General features: G+C 30.9%; 2 protein-coding genes across 3 annotated transcripts; one reads left to right on the forward strand and one right to left on the reverse strand.

Moving 5' to 3' along the window:
• The first annotated feature begins 4,825 nt into the window (after positions 1-4,825).
• Positions 4,826-6,306, forward strand: LOC106754073 (peroxygenase 2). Its single transcript, XM_014636017.2, has 6 exons — positions 4,826-5,062; positions 5,201-5,350; positions 5,475-5,560; positions 5,640-5,734; positions 5,801-5,926; positions 6,023-6,306. Exons 1-6 carry the CDS (start codon positions 4,951-4,953, stop codon positions 6,174-6,176), a joined length of 723 nt encoding a protein of 240 aa, XP_014491503.1. The 5' UTR covers positions 4,826-4,950; the 3' UTR covers positions 6,177-6,306.
• Positions 6,307-9,814: 3,508 nt separating this feature from the next.
• Positions 9,815-19,172, reverse strand: LOC106754148 (histone-lysine N-methyltransferase SUVR4). Of its 2 annotated transcripts, none has more exons than XM_014636132.2 (9): positions 19,157-19,172; positions 18,755-19,031; positions 18,011-18,389; positions 14,473-15,353; positions 14,037-14,302; positions 13,543-13,609; positions 13,394-13,444; positions 12,769-12,862; positions 9,815-10,070 (listed from the first exon to the last, which is right to left on the reverse strand). In XM_014636132.2, the coding sequence occupies exons 2-9, from the start codon at positions 18,935-18,937 to the stop codon at positions 10,039-10,041; spliced, it is 1,953 nt and encodes a 650-aa protein (XP_014491618.2). In that variant the 5' UTR covers positions 18,938-19,031; positions 19,157-19,172; the 3' UTR covers positions 9,815-10,038. The 2 variants fall into 2 exon arrangements, with proteins under 2 accessions (XP_014491618.2, XP_014491616.2); XM_014636130.2 differs by having other exon boundaries at positions 14,473-15,356.
• Positions 19,173-19,473: the final 301 nt, after the last annotated feature.

Below are 19,473 nucleotides of genomic sequence, written 5' to 3' on the forward strand. Positions count from 1 at the left end.
CCATGATGATGTCACTTTCTACTTCCTTTTGGCAACTTCATGGTGCCACTTTCTTCCTCCAACAACTTTCTCTGCTCTGTTTATTTTCTGAAAATTCAATGCCAGAGATGCTGTAATCACTCTGCAGCTAATACTAACAAATATTCTCAAGTTTCAAACTTTGACAGGAAAAGAAAATAAACAAGCATTGCTGCCACCAAAGGGTGATTGTTTTTCCAAACATTGCATGCAATTTCCTTTATTCTCTGCAGTCCAAGTGCACTGAATGTGTACTGTTACTTCACACATGGAGAGAAAGGGATAGAATGGAAAAGGAATATAAATATGGTATAATAATTATGGAATTGTCCATCTATGTAAATAAAAAAGAAAATTAACACCAATTTTTTATATCATTTTGACACTGCACATGTGTCAAAATGTGGTTGGACAAATTAAAAAAACTGAAACAAAGACATATTAAAATCTTTTTTTTTTTTTCATTTGAAATCGTCCAACTATGTTTTAACACGTCTACAATGTGAAGATAGTATCAAAAAATTAGTGTTAAAATATTATTTTCCAGATAAAAAAGCTAGTGCAAATTACAAAAGATATATTCATTAAATGGAATATGTATTTTTTTAAAATAATTCATCAAAAACTATATATTGCATTATATATATATATATATATATATATATATATATATATATATAAGAAATATTATTTGAATGCATTTTTTTTTTTATTGTGAACGAAGATTTAAAGAATGTGTTATTGACCACTGGTCTATACACGTATAATAACCAAAAGCGTTACCTTTTACATTAATAAAATAAACTTAAAAATGTAATTTGCGGTATAGAAAACAAATTAATATAAGAATTAAATATTTTTATATTCCTTAAACTTGAAAATGAAATCCGAATACATTCATAATTTAAATTTTAATACATTTTAATCGTGAACTTTAAAAAATTTATAAAATTTTTTAATATAATGATATTATTATTTTTTAAAATATTATAAGTTGACATTGAGTAAAACATATTAAATATATACAATTTAAAATACTATTGTTTTGACAAAAATTAAACTATATAAAAGTTGAGAAAAAAAAGAATTTCAAATTCACATAAAAATTTAAAGAACAACATCTTATTTAACCTAATATAAATAAATCATAAATAAGTCTTAAATTAAACCGATTAATTTTAATGCAATAGTTTTGTATTTAAAAGATAATAATAACCGTTTTTAAATGACATATTATTTTTGATAATTTTAAAAATAGGAAGACACATGAATTAAATTTTCAATAGTATTGTAATATATATATTGAATTTTGAAATTCAATTACATGAAAGATGTCATATATTGAAATAGTTATCATAAAATAAATGAACAAAACAAAAACCATGTTAAAAATGCTTAATTTACTCTTTATTAGAATAAAAAATTAGTTTATGAAAAAAAACGTTTTATGATTTTAATTTCATCCCTTCTTGTGCATCCTTTATTTCGATGAGGTATATCAGAACTCATGTACGTGCATCATGTTCTTGAGATGAGAAAGACGGGAGAGAGGTTGTACAAAGTGCTAATGGTGTAAGGCAAAACAGAGAGAAGAAAACGAACTGATATCTCATTATTGAAGTTCAAAAGTGGTAGAAGCAAGAGCGCGATATTCAGCTGAGCTAGGAGAGACAATATGTTGTTTTTTACATTTCCATGAAATGAGGAAGTTGCCAAGATATATGGAAAAGCTAGTGGTGGATTTACTTTGGACAAGTTGCACTATAAGCTTGTAATTGAAGAGGGATCTTGTTGTCGAAGAAGATACCATTGCCAGTAGCCTTTTTGAGATATCAAAGAACTCGGTAGGTTGCTTAGAAGGAGTGATCAGCTGGAGGAAGTTACCTACGAATTACACAAACACGGATAACATCTGAGCTCAACTATACAGAAGATTGACACCATTCTTTATTCAAAACCTTAACGCAATGGGTTAATGGGTCTTTCATCTTTATATAGTATTTTACTTTCTAATTTCTATTGGATCCCAACACCATTGACGGCCAACTTGTTAGAAGTTATATCGAGAAAGTTGGAGTTTGCAGACTTTGTTGGATTTCTGAGCAGGGTAGCCTGGAGGGAGTTTCATGTAGATTTCTTCGTGGAGAGATTGCCATGAAGAAAAGCGTTGTTTACATCTAACTGTTTGATAACCCAGTTCTTGGAGGTGGTGATGGCAAGAAGAAGTCTTAGGGTAGTTTAATTTAGCAACTGGTTTAAAAGTTTCGAGAAATCAAGACCCTTAGGTGTGTGTGGTCTTAGTGTTAGAAAGTGAGTTTTAGGCCTAACTCAACCTCACAAAACCGGCTTGTAAGGTGAGGTTTGCACCTCACTTATATATTATAATTTGACCTTATCTCTAATCGATGTGAGACTTCCAACACACCCCCTTCACGCCGAGGTATAGACATCTCGTGCGTGATAGTAGAAATTGGGTGGTCCAATACTGACCCGACAACGGGTGGAATAGAAAGAAAAATGCCCACTTAGAACTTACTAGGATACGCTTTAACTATGGCTCTGATACTATGTTAGAAAGTGAGTTTTAGGCCTAACTCAACCTCACAAAACCGGCTTGTAAGGTGAGGTTTGCACCTCACTTATATATTATAATTTGACCTTATCTCTAGTCAATGTGAGACTTCCAACACTTGGCGACTAATCTAGCTTTAAAATGTTCAATGGATCCATCAGAGTTGTATTTGATTTTATAGAGCCAGCAATATCCAATGGCGGTTTTTCCAGGAGGTAAATCAATGATGATCCAGGTATTGTTGTCTTGCAGAGCATTTAGTTCATCATTCATAGCTTGCACCCATTGAGGATCTTTGGAAGCTTGAGCATAGTTTTATGGCTCAATAGCAGCGGTGATGGACATGATGGTGTGTTTAAAAGAATCAGAGAGATGGAAATATCGAAAACCATTGATGGAAATATTACAAGGCCCCCAAATGTCCATATGAATGAGATCAAAGTTATGTGAAGCTTAGGAAAGATTGGTTGGGAAGTGGAGTTTTCTTTGTTTTGCCTTATGGCAAGCATCACTGATAATTTTTATCAGAAGCAATGCAGTTGTATTTTTCATGAAGAATACTCAATCTTTCATTAGATGGATGCTAAATATTTATGTTTTTAGAGATACACACAGAATATTTAGTATTGTCAAGAAAATCACTGGAATTAAACATGTAAAAGCCAGCATGCATCCTAACTAAACCAATCTTCTCGTTGGTTCTCATGTCCTGTATAACACAGCCAGAAGAAGAGAAAATAAGATCACAGTGAAGAGAAGCAACAATCTTAGAAACAAAAACAAGATTAAAAGAAAACTATGGTACATATAAAACATTGTCTAGTTTGAATTTGTTGTTAAAGACTACAGTTCCAATATAAGCTGAGACAACATTATTAGGAAGGTTAATTTGAACGGGTTTTTATCAATTTATAAGAGGAGAAATCACATTTGGAGACACAAATGTGATCAGATTCAAACATGATTGGAATTATTAGAGTGGAAAATGGAGTGAATGTTACCAGTTATGGAATTGTTGGAAGAGGAAGAACCAGTTTGGTTGATTTGGCTAAGCCAGGCGAATGCTGTCGTTTTCATGCAGATCTTTGGCAGAAGAATGATGATCTTGTGCAGAAACATAATGAACATGAGGCTTCTTGGTTCGATGAAGAGGAACCCATGTTTTTTATAGCAGATATCAACAATGTGTCCTGTTCTATTACAGTAGGTTCATATCTTTTTACTATTTGAATTCTTGTAGGATCTACTTTCTTGGTTTGGAAAACTGTGAACAGATTGTTGGTCTTGTATTCCTGCCATGGTAGCAAAGAAAACAAAAAGAAGGAAAAAGAAAGAACAACAAGAAAGAGAAAAATAATAACAAGAAAGGAAAAGAAAGAACAAGATATTAGAGTTGGCACAACAACATAGCTCTTCAATAAAAAAGCTTTGATACCATATCAGACCTCATGTTTTTGAAATTAGAAAGACAAGAGAAGCTGCAAGGCCCTCATGGTTTAAGGCAAACCAGAGAGGAGAAAAGGAACTGATCTCATATTATTGAAAAGAGAATGAATTGACACAAAAACACTTTAATCATAACAGGATGAATACTCACTTGAAGACATAAGGACCTAAACAAAAAGGAAAGGTTTTATGAGACAAAATATCAAACACGTGATATGCGCCTAGCCTAACCAAAGGTAAAAAGCTATAAGCAATGAGAAGCACTTAACCAAAGGTAAAAAAACTAAGCAATGCGCATAAGAGAAAAGGATGTGAAACAGAAAAACATCATATAATAGTAATTTGTCAACATGATGGATGAAAATTCCTGTTGATTGATTTGAACTAAATATTGCCTCGTTTTCTGTTGTTATATTATTTTATTGTTCATTAATTGATTCATTAATTCTTAACCTAATAAAATATATAATTAAAAGTAGGATTTCTTAATAACCATAGGAAGTGATTTCAATAGCTACATCTAGCAACCTACGACAGAAATATTAAATAATTTCTTTTTGAAGGTTTTGTGTTTAACAGTGACACTGACATGATTCAAAAACACGTTTCTAGTTAGCATTACCACGTCAAGTTTCCTTTTTTGTTGCGTAAGAAATCATATGATTGAAACAGAAGAGCTACAAAAAAAAAAAAGTAACAACATAAGATGTCCAGAAGAACATGCCACGTGTCCAATAATCGCGAGTCATGAGGAAGAATCTGTCACTGTTAGCGTGGAGTGTCCCTTCTTCTCCTCGCTTCGCAACACTTCTTTCATCTTCCCTATTATTCTGCAACCACCACTTCCAACACTAACAAAACTCACTCACATCACGATCAATACCAAAGTGAAAAACAAAGGCATTTCCTGAAACATGACAACGGTGGAAGCAGCCAACGAATCCATGGCAACTGTGGCAGACAAGGCTCCGGTAACTGCTCAGAGAAAGGTCCCGGAGGACTTGGACACCAAGCTTCGCAAACCATGTCATCCACTCTCTTCTTATTTTGCTTTCTTGTTTGAATTAATGATATTGTTTATGGGCATTCTGGTTTTATGATGTAATCCAATTAAGGGTTCTAAAGGAGGAATCTTTAATGGTGTTTGTTTTTTCTAAAATTCAGATTTGCCACGAGCTTTGATTGCCCCTGACACAGAGAATGTGGATGGAACGTGGGGCTACAAACACAACGACATGTCAGTACTTCAGCAGCATGTGTCCTTCTTCGACCTTAACAATGATGGTGTGGTTTACCCATGGGAGACATACAAGGGTAATGTTTTTTTTTTATATGATTTTGGTTCAATTAGCTGCAACTAAGCATGTGATTCTAAAATTGTTCAACCTCTGATGACTCAAAGTTCACATCTTTGATGGTTGTTTTTGTGATTTTGTAGGATTTCGTTCACTGGGTTTCAACGTAATTCTTTCGTTCATATTCTCGATTGTTATTCATGTAGCTCTCAGTTATCCTACTCTTCCGGTAAGACACTCTTCCTGTATGATTTATCTTACCATTGTTATTACTTCCACTTGTAACATGTTCTGGTTTTTTTTCACAGACATGGCTACCTTCACCTTTTTTCCCAATTCACATAAAAAACATACATAAGGCCAAGCATGGAAGTGACAGTGGTAGCTATGACACAGAGGGAAGGTAAGTCAAGAAAATGATTCGATGAATGTTATATAACAGTGTGGTGTGGCTAAAACAACATTGCAGGTTCATGCCAGCAAATCTGGAATTCATGTTCAGTAAATATGCTCGAGAAGTGCCTGATAAATTGTCACTGAGAGAACTGTGGCACATGACTGAAGCAAACAGAGTTGCATTTGACTTCTTTGGCTGGTCCTCTTTATTCCTCTTTATTAAACTTTTTTGCATGAACAAGAAATGTTGAGAAACCTGGACTGAAAATGGGTGAATCTCTTGAAACCATTGCAGGGTTGCCAGCAAATTTGAATGGGGAGTGTTGTATGTCCTTGCAAAAGATGAACAAGGGTATCTGACAAAAGAAGCTGTGAGGCGTTGCTTTGATGGGAGCTTGTTTGAGTATTGTGCTAAACATCGCAAAGGTGGTGCTGGAAAGATGGCTTAACAGCTTCTTCAGATCTTCACTGTTAGGATAACACTTTTGGATAACAATTCTGCAACCAAAATTGTGGTTTACCATTTATGTGTGTTCTTTTATAGAATGGTAATGGATTTCGAACTTCTTCTCTCTTTCATCTCTTTCTTTCATCTCTCTCTATCTTTCACGTACTTAAAATCATAATTGAAAGAATGAAAAACTTCTTTCAACAATATTTTTTTAACAACTTTTTTACAATGCATACCTGGTAGCTTATGATTGGTCTATTTTAAATACTTTTTAAACATAAATATTTAAAACATAAATTCAAATAGACCAATAATAACACGTGTCTCGTTATAAAAAAATTATTAAAAAATGTTGTCAAAATATCATTGTCCTCAAAAGAAACCATGCTATGAAACTTTTAAATATAATTATAAATCTCTTGTAAAATATGACAAACACCAAATCCTTTTAAGATTCAAATCTCCATTTAACCTACTCATCCTCCCAACTTAGCCCTTATTCTAAGTGGTTGTTGCTTAATAAGTGTATAATGTTCACTAATATGTCCATAAATTTTATCATCATTTTAATAAATTATATTCAAAATATAATTCTTTCACATTACTGCATGTTGTTTACAAGAATTTCTAATTCTTCCAAAGGGTTTGAAGAACTTTTTTCACTAAAAAAATTTTCATTATTTATCAATAATTTAACTATTTTGATATTTAAAAAGATTTCTCATTTGTACAAGAGGTACTTTCCATCTATCAAAGATATATCAAATTAATTTTAAGATACACGCTTTCTCATTTTTTATTTCTTTTAATATTTTATTTGTCATTTCCTTTTATAATACAAAATTAATATATATTTTGGTTGTCAAAAAAATTTATTCATATATCATTATAAAATATTTTATAAAATTATTCTTGTTATTCTAATATGAAATTTATACGATTAAAATTTTGTTAAATATTTGACATTAGAAAAATAAAAATGTCATATTAGTGTTAAATATTTAATAATATGATGAAATATGTTTTTAATTCTTTAAATATAATACAAATTGAAATTAATCTCTTTTTAAAATTTTAGATCAATTTAACATTTTACGGTTTGAATTTAATTTTTTAACAAAAAATTATATTAAATGATATAAAAAAATCAAATATTATCATCAAATATTAAATAAATTTAACAAAATTTAAATAAAAAAAAGTTAATTTCATATCTTTATTAAGTTGAAAGATTAAATTAAATCAAAATTTTAAAAATTAACTATTTTTAATTTCAACAAGTTAAAAGATGAAAACATAACCATTGATAATGCTATGTTTTCTTTATCATAAATATGCGTATAAGATAAGTTTATATCCATAAATTATGGAAGAAGATGAATTTTTACTTAAAAATAAAAATGGAATAATTGAACCCTCCACCGTCTTATCTGTTGACATATCAGTATTTAGAGATGGCAAAAAAATTTGTACCTGCACTACGAATAAAATTCGCGACACATAGTTGATATTTAATATCGGCTTACAAATAGGTCGGGTGCAAGTATTATACTATTCGTACCAACGGATATCCGTTACCTGCTAGAGCTGTCAAAACGGGAAACCCAGCTCGACCTGGCCTGGCCCACCACGGGTTGGTCACTTAGTGAGCCAATCTAACCTGGCTCATTTATTAGCGAGCCAGAAAAAACTTGAACCCGACCCGACCCACCACGGGTTGGTGGGTAAACGGGTTGGCTCACTAACCCATTTAATTATATTTTTTTAAAATAAAAAAATACAAACTTTCTGTAATTTAAATTTAAACAAATTTCACTCCCAAAAAATTATGTTAAAGACAATTTAAAATAATAATAAAATGTATAATATAATCCAAATGTCATCCAAAAAAAACACAAAAAATATACAAATAAGTTTCTTATATTCATCATTTTTTGTTTCTTATCCATTTACGATATTAGAATCTTGAATAGATAAATCCACAATATTCTGCTCTCTTGAATCATCTTGAATGTCAAACCAACCTAAATGTAGTTGATCACATTAATTGTTGTAACCTTTGACCCTTGTTCTTGTTGTCTCCAAATTCACTAATAAAGATTTTCCTAATGCGATAACAATTCCGACAATCAATAAAAAAAATATTAGTAAAAAAAAAAGAGAACCAGTACTCAATAACATCAACAAAAAATTAATAATTTAATCTGTAACATACTTTCCCAAATTCAAAGATATCAAAAAGAGCTTGTTCAAATAATGTATATTGAAATTGTTTAAATAAAATGAACAAAATCTGATACAAGCATGTCAGAACATGAAAAAAATCATTCCATGTAGTGAGAAAAAAATGTGGAGAAAAAGGAAGAAAAAAAGGAAAGGGTGTTTTCCTTGAAGAATGTTAGTGAAGTGAGGGTGAGAGCACCGTCAAATGAGAGCAAGTACCGTGAAAATGATTTGTGAGAGCAGAGGTTACTTTTTTGGTATACATAGTGAGTGAAGAAAGTATTTTAGTTTATAGGGTTTCATAAATAAAATAAAAATTAAAAAAATAAAATTAGGTAGGTGGGTTAGTAAGTCAACCCGGCTCACCACAGGTTCAACCCGCATGAGCCAAGTCTAAATGAGTCGGGTTAAAATCTGACCCGCATATAAATGGGTTGTATTTTTCAAATCCAACCCAGATCAAACCCGTGACGGGCCGGATTGGCCCACAAGTTGTGACCCATTTTGACGGCTCTACTACCCACAAATAGGTCAAATTGTCTTACTCTTTACAAAAAAATATACAGTATTGATTATTGGGTATGATTACCTAAAAATATACTGCACTAATTAATGGGTCAGATTGTCTTATTCTTCACAATATACGTTATTTACAAAATATACGATATTAATTATCGATTATTGGATTCGATTGCCTAAAAATATATTGCATTAATAGTTAATCAATAAACTTGCCTACCACAAGCTCTATAAATATACAATTGATGTCTAAGTACAATCTTTCCCTTCTATCCTAATAAAATTTAGACTTTTTTATATCTTGAACGTCCGAGTGTTTTATGCAAGTCAAACATTTTCAAAAAGGATTGAAGATCAAAAGAAAACAAAACAAAGAAGGACGACTGACCATCACACCAATTCAACCGAAACAAAAATTAAATTTTAATTTATATTTAATTTAATTTATATTATATATATATATATATATATATATATATATATATATATATATATTTTATAATTCTATTTAAATTTTATTTTAATAAATTATAAAAATATATTTTTTTAAATATTTATAGATATTTGTGGATTTTAAAATATCCGTGGATATTTTTAAGCAAGTATCCGTATAACAAGTCAAATAGCAGGTGAACTTTTTTTTGTCAGGTCAGATTACATGTAAGTACTATCCGTGTCTGATCCGACCCGTTGTCATCCCTATCACTATTCTAGTTATAAAAATATTGGTTAGAGGTCAAGAGATTCATATATAACAAATTATTAGGGCACAGAGAACTAATGCAAGAGAACATTCAATTAGAAATAATTAACTACTAAAAAGTTTAAAACAATTGCGTCGTTTTTACTTTTCCTCTAAAAACTTAGACTATTTTCTATCTACTAAATTTATAATTTTTTAAATATTTTAAATTTGTACTAAATGAATTTATTACATTTCAAACTACAAATCTTAAAACTAAAGCTGTTACAAAAGAATAACAGAATTCAAAATCAGATTTGCATACAAATAAAAGTGAAAACTATTCTCATTTGTGCATCTAGCCACCTCACCCATGTTGATCCACGGCACCAAGTTCATCATGGTTTGCTTCGCAGGAGTCAATGAAGAGAATATGTCAAGAACCTGATTTTTTTATTTTTCCTTTCCCTAATAACAGTTGATCAATCATAAATCAAACTCTTCTCATTTATTCGTTCAAGCAACAATACAGATTATTTATAAGAACACAATCCTTAAAGTATATATTTTTTTAGTTGTAACTATATGTACACACCTAGAGTCTTAGAAGTTGTTAAGTTCCACGTTGAGTACAAATAAAAAAGAGAAAGTTAAATATCATATAAAATAGAAAGCCCAAAAACTCAATGTCTTAAGTTTTGAGTTGAATATGACATCTTGGTCTACTATATGGATTAGTTCACGGTGTCTAATAATCCCGATGTCTCATTCAAAAAATCTATCATGAAAAAATTAAATATCATATAAGGAAAAAAACTCAAAATCATTGTTTTAAAGTTGTGTTAAAGGTGATGTTTTGGGTTAGTTCACTTTTATGAATATCCCCATTGTATCTTTTCAAAAAATCTATTAATGGTATCAAAATCAATGGTTTGCTTTGATGATTGGCTAAAAAAAGCATAGTACATCCTTGTATAAAAAGTCTTCTTGACAAAAGATTCAAGCAAACATGTCCCATTAAAGAGTATATCTGATTTGAAATGTTTCCATTCTAGTGGATCTATAAATATGAGGGGACTAACTATTGAGAAAGAGATTGCTAAGAAATAAATTTTAATCCTAACTCAACCCCACAAAACCGACTTGTAAGGTGAAGTTTCAGCCCATTTATATACTGTAAATTGGTCTTATCTCTAGTTGATGTGAGTCTTCCAATACACCCCCTCACGCCGAGATATTAATAGGTGATCCATTAGTGGATGGAACAATATGCTCAACAAACAACAAATATCGTTAGATAGGCTCTAACCTGACTCTGATACCATGTTAAGAAATAAATTTTAAGTCTAATTCAATTCCACAAAACCAACTTAAAAGTAAGATTTACACTCACTTATGTAAATTGGTCTTATCTCTAAGCGATGTGAAACTTCCAAAACAAATTATTAAGAATTTAAGTGAGTCCATATCTTACATTAAGTAACATTAATTAGAGATGAAAAACACAATATAAAAAAGGACCTACAAATTCATTGGCCTTTATATGAATTTGACTCTAAGTTTCGTTGTTGTTGAAAATGGTTAAATCCCCCTCATAAGACTAATCACTTTCTAAATCGTTATTGCCCACACACTCTTCCCGGGTATGGTTTCATAGACCTTACTTGTCCCTTCCTTGCGGTCAATTGTTTGACTACCATCTACTCTTTGTAAAGTCATTGTTTTACTCCTCTTTTCAGGTACCAAACGACTTTTGGATCAACACACTATTTTTTAGGTTATCCAACCATAACGTCATATAGAAAGAGTTGAGTTTTGGATTCTGACCAAGACTTTCATGTTCACTTGGAAAGAGATGTTAGAGAGATATCACTAGAAGATACTACCCAAAGACAAAAGATGAACTTTCAATATTTGTTATGTTGCGACTAATAAGTGAAATCCAGCCCAATACAATTGATCCTTTAAACTCACAAAACATGTACAATCTTTTAGAAAGAAGTCTGGTAGTAATTTTGCAAATGACATTCTCTTAAACATGTTCAATCTCTTGAACAAATTGATCACGACATAAATCTTTTATGCTAAGAAGATACCCTACGATCATGTTTCTTCGTGCAATTAATCCAAATTTTGATCACACTAGCAATCATAGCTTAAAAAGTCAATGTTTCTAGCCATAAAATGTTTTAAGACAAGTGAAAGAAGACATAGTAGTAAAAACCGTCCTCAATGTACATATTATGAACAAATATTACGTTACTCTTTCTCAAGGAATTGGTCAGCTTACCATTGCCCTAGATATCCAAGAAAAAATTATCAATAACATACGTTATATGGATACTTTCTCTCTAGTAACCATCATGATGATTGTTTGCCTTTTATTTCCCATGATAACTAGTCATCATTAGTCCTTTACGATTGGATATTAAAAGTACTCTTTGGACACAATAAGGCAGATCATTAGGTCCTTATAATATGAATATAAAGGGAATATCCAAATATCTAGGTATTGTGATATTGATTGGTTTGGATCTCCTATGAGGAGATACTCTACAACAAGATATTGTGTGTTCCTTGAAAGAAATATTTCCAAGAAAAATAAGAAAAAAAAATGTAGTTGTACGATCAACTTTTGAAATTAAATATAGGAAAATAAATTCTCACTTGTGAACTTGTGCATAAAAAAATTCCACCAATAACTAAAATTTTGTGAGATTAATCAATGAAGAAGTATTCGTGATGATCAACCAACATTTCATATTGCTACCAATCTTATATTCTACGAGGGGACCAATCACATAAAAATCGATTGACATTATATTTGAGAAAAGTTGTTCCAAGAAAATTTGTACTAAGTTTGTTGGATGCAATGATCAACTTAGAGATTTATTAATAGACTCGTAATAGACTTAACTAAGTAGTTCCTTTTTTCATTGTATCTCATTAATCTAGAGTTTCAATATCAATCCCATAACTTAAGAGATACTTGTGAAACCTATCTAAAATATATTTTCTCTTTGATTTTGTTTAAGTGTAATAAACAATGTACAGAGATTTTACTACAAATAATATACACAGCCATTTAGAAATACAGAAGTTAACACTTGCATCTAGGGGTGAGGAATTCCGCAACTAAGGAAAACAGTTGATTAATGGAACTAACCTTTTTGTTTCTTATCATGGCAGAAGGCGCTTCCACAAGAACACCGAAATGCTTTAATAGGATGATCTTTATCATCAAAATCAATACCATAATCCTGCATATAATATCAATTACGTATGAGGATTGATTACGACAGTAGCGTCTATGCCTTCCCACCGCTAACTTAAAACACAGCATAACAATCATTGTTTAATTCGTATATCAAGGCATAAGTATATTATCAAATGAAAGATAGGAAAGAATGTTTACAATTCGATTTAGATTAGATTTTAGATACGGCAAAATATATTTTGAAAGTACTTTTAATTACATTTTTTAAATTAATTTCAATTTCATCTAATCCTTTATTTATAGATAACATTTTTTATTACATTTATTTAACTTTCATATTATCAAATGAAAGATAGGAAAGAATGTTTACAATTCGATTTAGATTAGATTTTAGATAAGGCAAAATATAATTTGAAAGTATTTTTAATTACATTTTCTAAATTAATTTCAATGTCTTCTAATCCTTTATACATAGATAAAATAATTTTTATTACTTTTTTAAACTTTCATATTATGAATTTACAAAAAAAGAAAAAAAAAACGCACGAATAAAAATTCGGTCCAACCAACTTACCCATGTCAATTCCTCATACGCACTTACATTTCTATTGGTAAAGAAGGCAAGCTGCACAGAAAGAACAAAAACAGAAATTTTATTATGTTACTCAAAACTAAGAAAATGTTAAAGAGAACTATGTGAATATAAAATTAACCAATCATTACATGATAATAATGGTGATCTGGACTCTCTATTTCAACGGGAATGTCTATGAGATTTGCATCATAGCATCTGCGATTACACAAACATTAGTAACGGTTCTGTCGTCTACTTTCATCAGTTACTTAAATGCAAAGAAAAGAAAGAATCGGAAACAGGGGAGAACGAAACACTTCAAATGATCAGTAACTCATTTGTACGGATGGTATCAGATTCAATTTACAATAAAAATAAACATTTTTGTTAAAGATGGTAATTAAAAATTTTCAATCAAAGAACAGTCGAACTAATAACATCATTAAATAAACATTTTAAACGAAAGCAAGAAGTGGGCAAAAGAAATTGGTACCAAAATCAACAAAATCACCGTATATAACTATTGGTGTTTGAATATCACTTACCAGGATAAAAAAAAAAAAAAAAACAGAGCATTATAACGAAATTATAATATTTAATGGAAAATGTTGAATTTCAGAAGGGTTTCATTTTATATGGTTACCTATGATTGATGAACCTTCCTACATTTCCATTATATGTTGCATCTAAACATAGTGCCTCCTCATCCTTTAACCCCTTTTCTGAGCCCCAGTCCGCATCAAGAGTTACAGGATATGTATGTCTGTCATTCCCACTCTCGTGCACTATCCTATCGTATAACTCCATATTGGTTAATATCTCTCCAATATATTCACATACAAAAGTTCCTTTTGGCAAATCTTCTAACGTTCTAAGGCCCCATCCTTTACCTTCTCGAGTTAAGAACACCTGAAGAAGAAAAGCTGAGAATATATTCAACAAAATCAAATACAACAATTGTAGCACTGCTAATGATGCAATGAGCCAATTGCAAAGAACAAGTGTCACTTTAGAGGCTTTTCTCATGATTTTTATCAATTGGTATAAGTTATTGTATGAGTATTCATAGAATTTCATACCTGCAATTTGCATGCAATACCTCGTTGCACTATCCTATTCCCACAAAGCATGTCACATCCGCATTTCCTCCAACATTCCTTTATAAATTTCCTTACCATATGTCCCTTGCATCGTTCAGGCATGTACTCATTCTTTGACTTCTCCAAAGGGCACTCTTGACAGTACACAAAATGATGATCTTTAGGATCAGTCTTCATAGTCGCGCAAGCAGTTAGAAATTCGTCTTTCAACAAACCTTGAGGAGTGTACGCAAACTCTCCACCAGTTTCCCGAGCACACGCACATGGTAATGATGAAGAAAGACAGTCGCCTGAACAATCAGAACAGCAACCCTCATCCGAAATCCGGGCCAAAGAAATATTTACAGTAGCACTTTGATATATTATATTGCATGGTATGTAATTAAACTTTGGCAAGGCTTCACCGCCAAATTCATCTATTAACGATATTTTCACCTTTTCAGAACCTTTTGTCATGTCACTGATAAAATTAAAGGGTTTCCTTTCTTCTAGACTAGCGTATTCTGTATGTGTATTGGCTAGGTTGGAATTTGACCCCTTTCGAAGCCCCAGCTTAAGAAAAATGCTACAAAGATCATTCAATAGCTTTGCCGTAGAAAATTGAGGGTCAGCAGTCTTGCTTGAGCTAAGGTACTTCCTATCCATGAACTTCATAGCAATATCCAAATCAGGAATACGGAAGTTTAGTCCTGCCAAGGCTGACTCACAATTCAAAGATAATTTAACTTCTTCAAGACGTGAAGAACTAGCGATTGTAATATTTCCATTATAAGCACGGGTATTATTGATGCAGGCTGGTACAAGATTTTTACTTTGCAAATCCTGATCCTGATTTGACGGAGGTTTAACACAAAGATCTCCTGCTGAAGAAAATCAACAAGAAATTAACTACACATCAATATTTTATCACAAAAACATTATAAAGTGAAAACAACACATAAAAACTCACGTATAAGAGTTTATTAGCATCTATTTTAAGAAGGTTTCTTTGAATATATCATATCACTCATTATCAGACACAACTCTATTCTCTCACTTGATGTTTTGATCATGAGAGTGGTACATTAGAGATTTAACATCGACTAAAAATATAGAAAAATTATAACAATAGGTGAGTGTTAACTTCATCTTATAAGATTGGATTTGAATAAATTAAATTGAAACGCTGAAATTTGTAATATTGAAATGAACATGATGTTTGTTCCTATTTTCAATTTTGGTAGCGTTAGAGCCATTGCAGATGAGATAATGTCTATTGTCTATTTTGGTGTTAGTGACCTTTGAGATGATTTTGTCTTAAGAGACACTTCATTAAGTTACCTCAACTATTAAAAGATGTAGACTTCAGAATTTGAACGTATTGGAACAAACTTTGAAGAGACATTTACAAGCTATAAACAAAATCCTTCAATATTTGATGATAAGTCCAAGGAGATTATTGTTCAAGAGGAATGAAAAATTAAAAATAGAAGTGTATACTGATGCAAATTATGCAAGTTCTGTCATAGATAACAAATCCGTCTAAGGATATTGCATGTTCTTGGGTGGAAATTTGGTGACTTGGAGAAGTAAGAAACAAAATGTTATTGCAAGGTCTAGCGCATAGGATGAATTCCAAGTTATACCACAAGGGATGTGTGAATTGTTATGGCTAAGGATTATTCTAAAAGATACTTTATTGTGATAATAAGTCAGCTATTAACATTGTTCACAATCAATTCAGCATGATAAGACCAAACACACAAAGATAGATTGACACTATTAAAGAGAAACTAGATAGTGACCTTATCACTAATTCATATGTCCCATATGGGCCTCGGTTAGCATATTTGTTTACAAAATGGTCTTCCCACTAAACGATTTCATGATCACGTATGCAACTTGGGAACGATAGATATCCATTCACCAACTTGAAGGGAAATGTTATTAGTATTGTTGAAAATCCCACATCGACTAAAGATAAAGTCAGCTTAGAATATATAAGTTGATGCAAACTTCTAAGTTGGTTCTGTGAGGTTGAATTAGGCATCTAACTTGTTATCTTGATTATGTTATTCCTTTTAACTTATTATCCATTAGTCGTCTAACTTATACTCTTGATTGTGTTATTTCTTTTACCATAAATTTTGTTTGTTTACTAGATCAGAGTTCCAAAAATGTGATTGGCACCGAATGAGAGTCTCATGATCTTTATCTTCTTCGTCCTTCTACACATGTTGGCACAGTTATGGAATCTCATTCTCTTCTTCATACTCAATTAGATCATCCCAGTCTTGCTAAATTGCAACCGCCATTTCCTAACTTATCCAGTTTGGAGTGTGATTCGTGTCAATTAGGCGAGCATAGTCATAGTTTCTTTCCTCGTAGTGTCTCATAATATGTTTCATCCCCTTTTGTCTTAGTTTACTCTAACATTGGGGACCTAGTCATGTTAAGTCTAATTTTGGTTTCAACATAATCAAAGTGAATTGACTCCTCTCATCTATTTATAAATCTACAATCAAAACGTTCACTTATTTTATCAAATATTAGTATAAATATAGTACTAAAAAAATAAAATGTAGATATAAACAAATAAATTAAGCATTCAAATTATTCAAACATTATTAAATAGTAATGTATGTAAAAGTACCAAATTGTTCACCTCAATAATTATAAATAATAAATAATTATAAAATATTGATGAAAAATGATTAATAAAAAAATAATTGATGTTGGCAAGTTTCGGGTCAAACTCTCTCTTATTTATTTGTTATCAAGTGAATCAGGTTAAATTTAACCAACATTTAAAAAAAATGATTTTTTTTCTAACCTAACCCGATTAGTGAACCGAGTTAACATACCAATTTGAACCCATTTTCACACTTCTATATAATTGAATATATTGACCATCACACTAACTCGTAAACTCCTTGTATCCAAATTCTCCAAAAACAGAAACACCAAGTTAATTTTAAGATAAAGAAAAGATTATATTATCTTAAATTAACAAAAATTCACATCAGAAAATTGATTCCAATAAATCATGAATATTGTCAACTATAATTCTTACAAAAATCACTAACACTATATTGTTGGAGAAAATATTAGTAATATATATATATATATATATATATATAGACACACACAAATTTACCAAAAAAACGGAGTCAATCTCAAATTCTTAAAAAGAAACTTAAAAAAAAAAAATACACCGACTACAAGGAACGATCATTTCCAATTTCAAATTCCATTTTTCACAAAAAAGATAAGAACAAATTCATTTGTAAAAGTTTATTTTATAATTTTTAATTTTTAGTTAATTTATTTATAAACTAAGTTTCTCGTATAAATCAGATAAAAATTTTTCATATTTTTTCTGAAAAACCCCATCCAAACATCAACCATGGGTACCCACACTTCGCTAACCTGTAAAATCTAAAGAAAAAACCTACATGTAATCCCATAAAAAAATCGAAGCAAGTATATTATAATCTAAAAAGAAGAAATTATTGCAAGATAAAGAAGGCAGGATTACCATTATGATTCGTCGAAAAAACTAATTTGGGTTTTTTAGCCCTTGGCTTCACAGGGTTCATCTCGATCTGGCCACGGTGCCGTGCAGATGTTTGTGAACTGTCCTTAGCTGATCCACGGGGTAAATTAGAGGTCTTTTTGGCCTCACTCATCGTTGAATGCAATGCTTGTGAACTGGTTTGGGGCCTATCATCTTCTGTGAATGTTTGAGATGGCTTAATGTTTTTCTTTGAGGATGACTTTTTGACTTCTGCACTTAACTTTTTGCTTGAGCTGTCCATGATTGGTAAAACACGGTCATCACCATCTACCAAGAATGGTTCCCCTGTTGATATTTGGCCATGACCACTGGCATTAGGTTTTCTCTCACCTTCAATTACCTTTTTGAAGAAGACAACAAAGGCATTAACTTTTAAATTATACAAGAAAAAAAAACAATTCCTGTATTTTTTGAATTTTGTTATTTTAGTCTCTTAAAGTGGATTTTCCATAAGATATTTAATAATACTATTTTCCTATTGATTGATGATATAATAATTCACATTTTAAATCTACTTTTTGTAATCGCCAGAAGTGAAGTTACAGTTATATCACACCAACATACGTGTTAGATAAAAACTAATATTACGCTGACAAAAATATTCAATACTAATGCTTAAAATAAATTTCCTCAATTAAAAAAAAACTAAAATTTGTAAGTGTGTGTATTCAAAAAAGAAAAAAAGAAAATGAAGTTAGAGGAAACCTGCTCTTTCTCAAAATCAAAGTACGCTTCTAAAAGTGTCCGATAATTGTCGTCTTCAATTAGTTCCCAATTTCCTTCATAAACTCTTAACAGCTTTATCAACACTGGCTTCACCTCCTCCTTAGAAATTCCCAAGTCCATCATAAAGCTAAAGGCCTTCTCAGCTCCTGCGTTAGGGGCCATAATAGCTCCAACAAATAAAAGCCACCCGAATCAAAAACAATACCGAAGTTACCTATCAGCTTGAATTTTATATGACCACATATTAATCTTCATCCTGAACAAGTTCAGAGAATTAAGAACAATGTTAGAGGGGGTCTTCAAATTAAGAAAGGTCAATTATATTGCAATAGATCTCTACAGTAAACAATGAAAAGATTTCAGGAGAGAACTATCTCCAACCTTATATGTAAATCTAGCAATTTTTCGTTATCAAGTTTAGTTTCTTAAGTAGAAAAATGGGAATGGATACTAATAAACAAACACACGCCAAATGTAACTGTAGATACGAATTCTTCACGTTTATTACAGAATAAAGAAGACAAATAGAAATCCAACAAGTCTGCTTCAGTGTTAAATTATATTTGCATTCGTATAAATAATAAATAATAACAAGAGTTAAATATGTTTTTAAATTCTTAAATTTTATATTAAATATTATTTTAATTCTTAAATTTTAATATAAAATTAAAATTATTTTTGTTTAAAAAATTGATATA

Source organism: Vigna radiata, unplaced genomic scaffold, assembly GCF_000741045.1.
Source record: "Vigna radiata var. radiata cultivar VC1973A unplaced genomic scaffold, Vradiata_ver6 scaffold_83, whole genome shotgun sequence".
NCBI classification, from domain to species: Eukaryota; Viridiplantae; Streptophyta; class Magnoliopsida; order Fabales; family Fabaceae; genus Vigna; species Vigna radiata.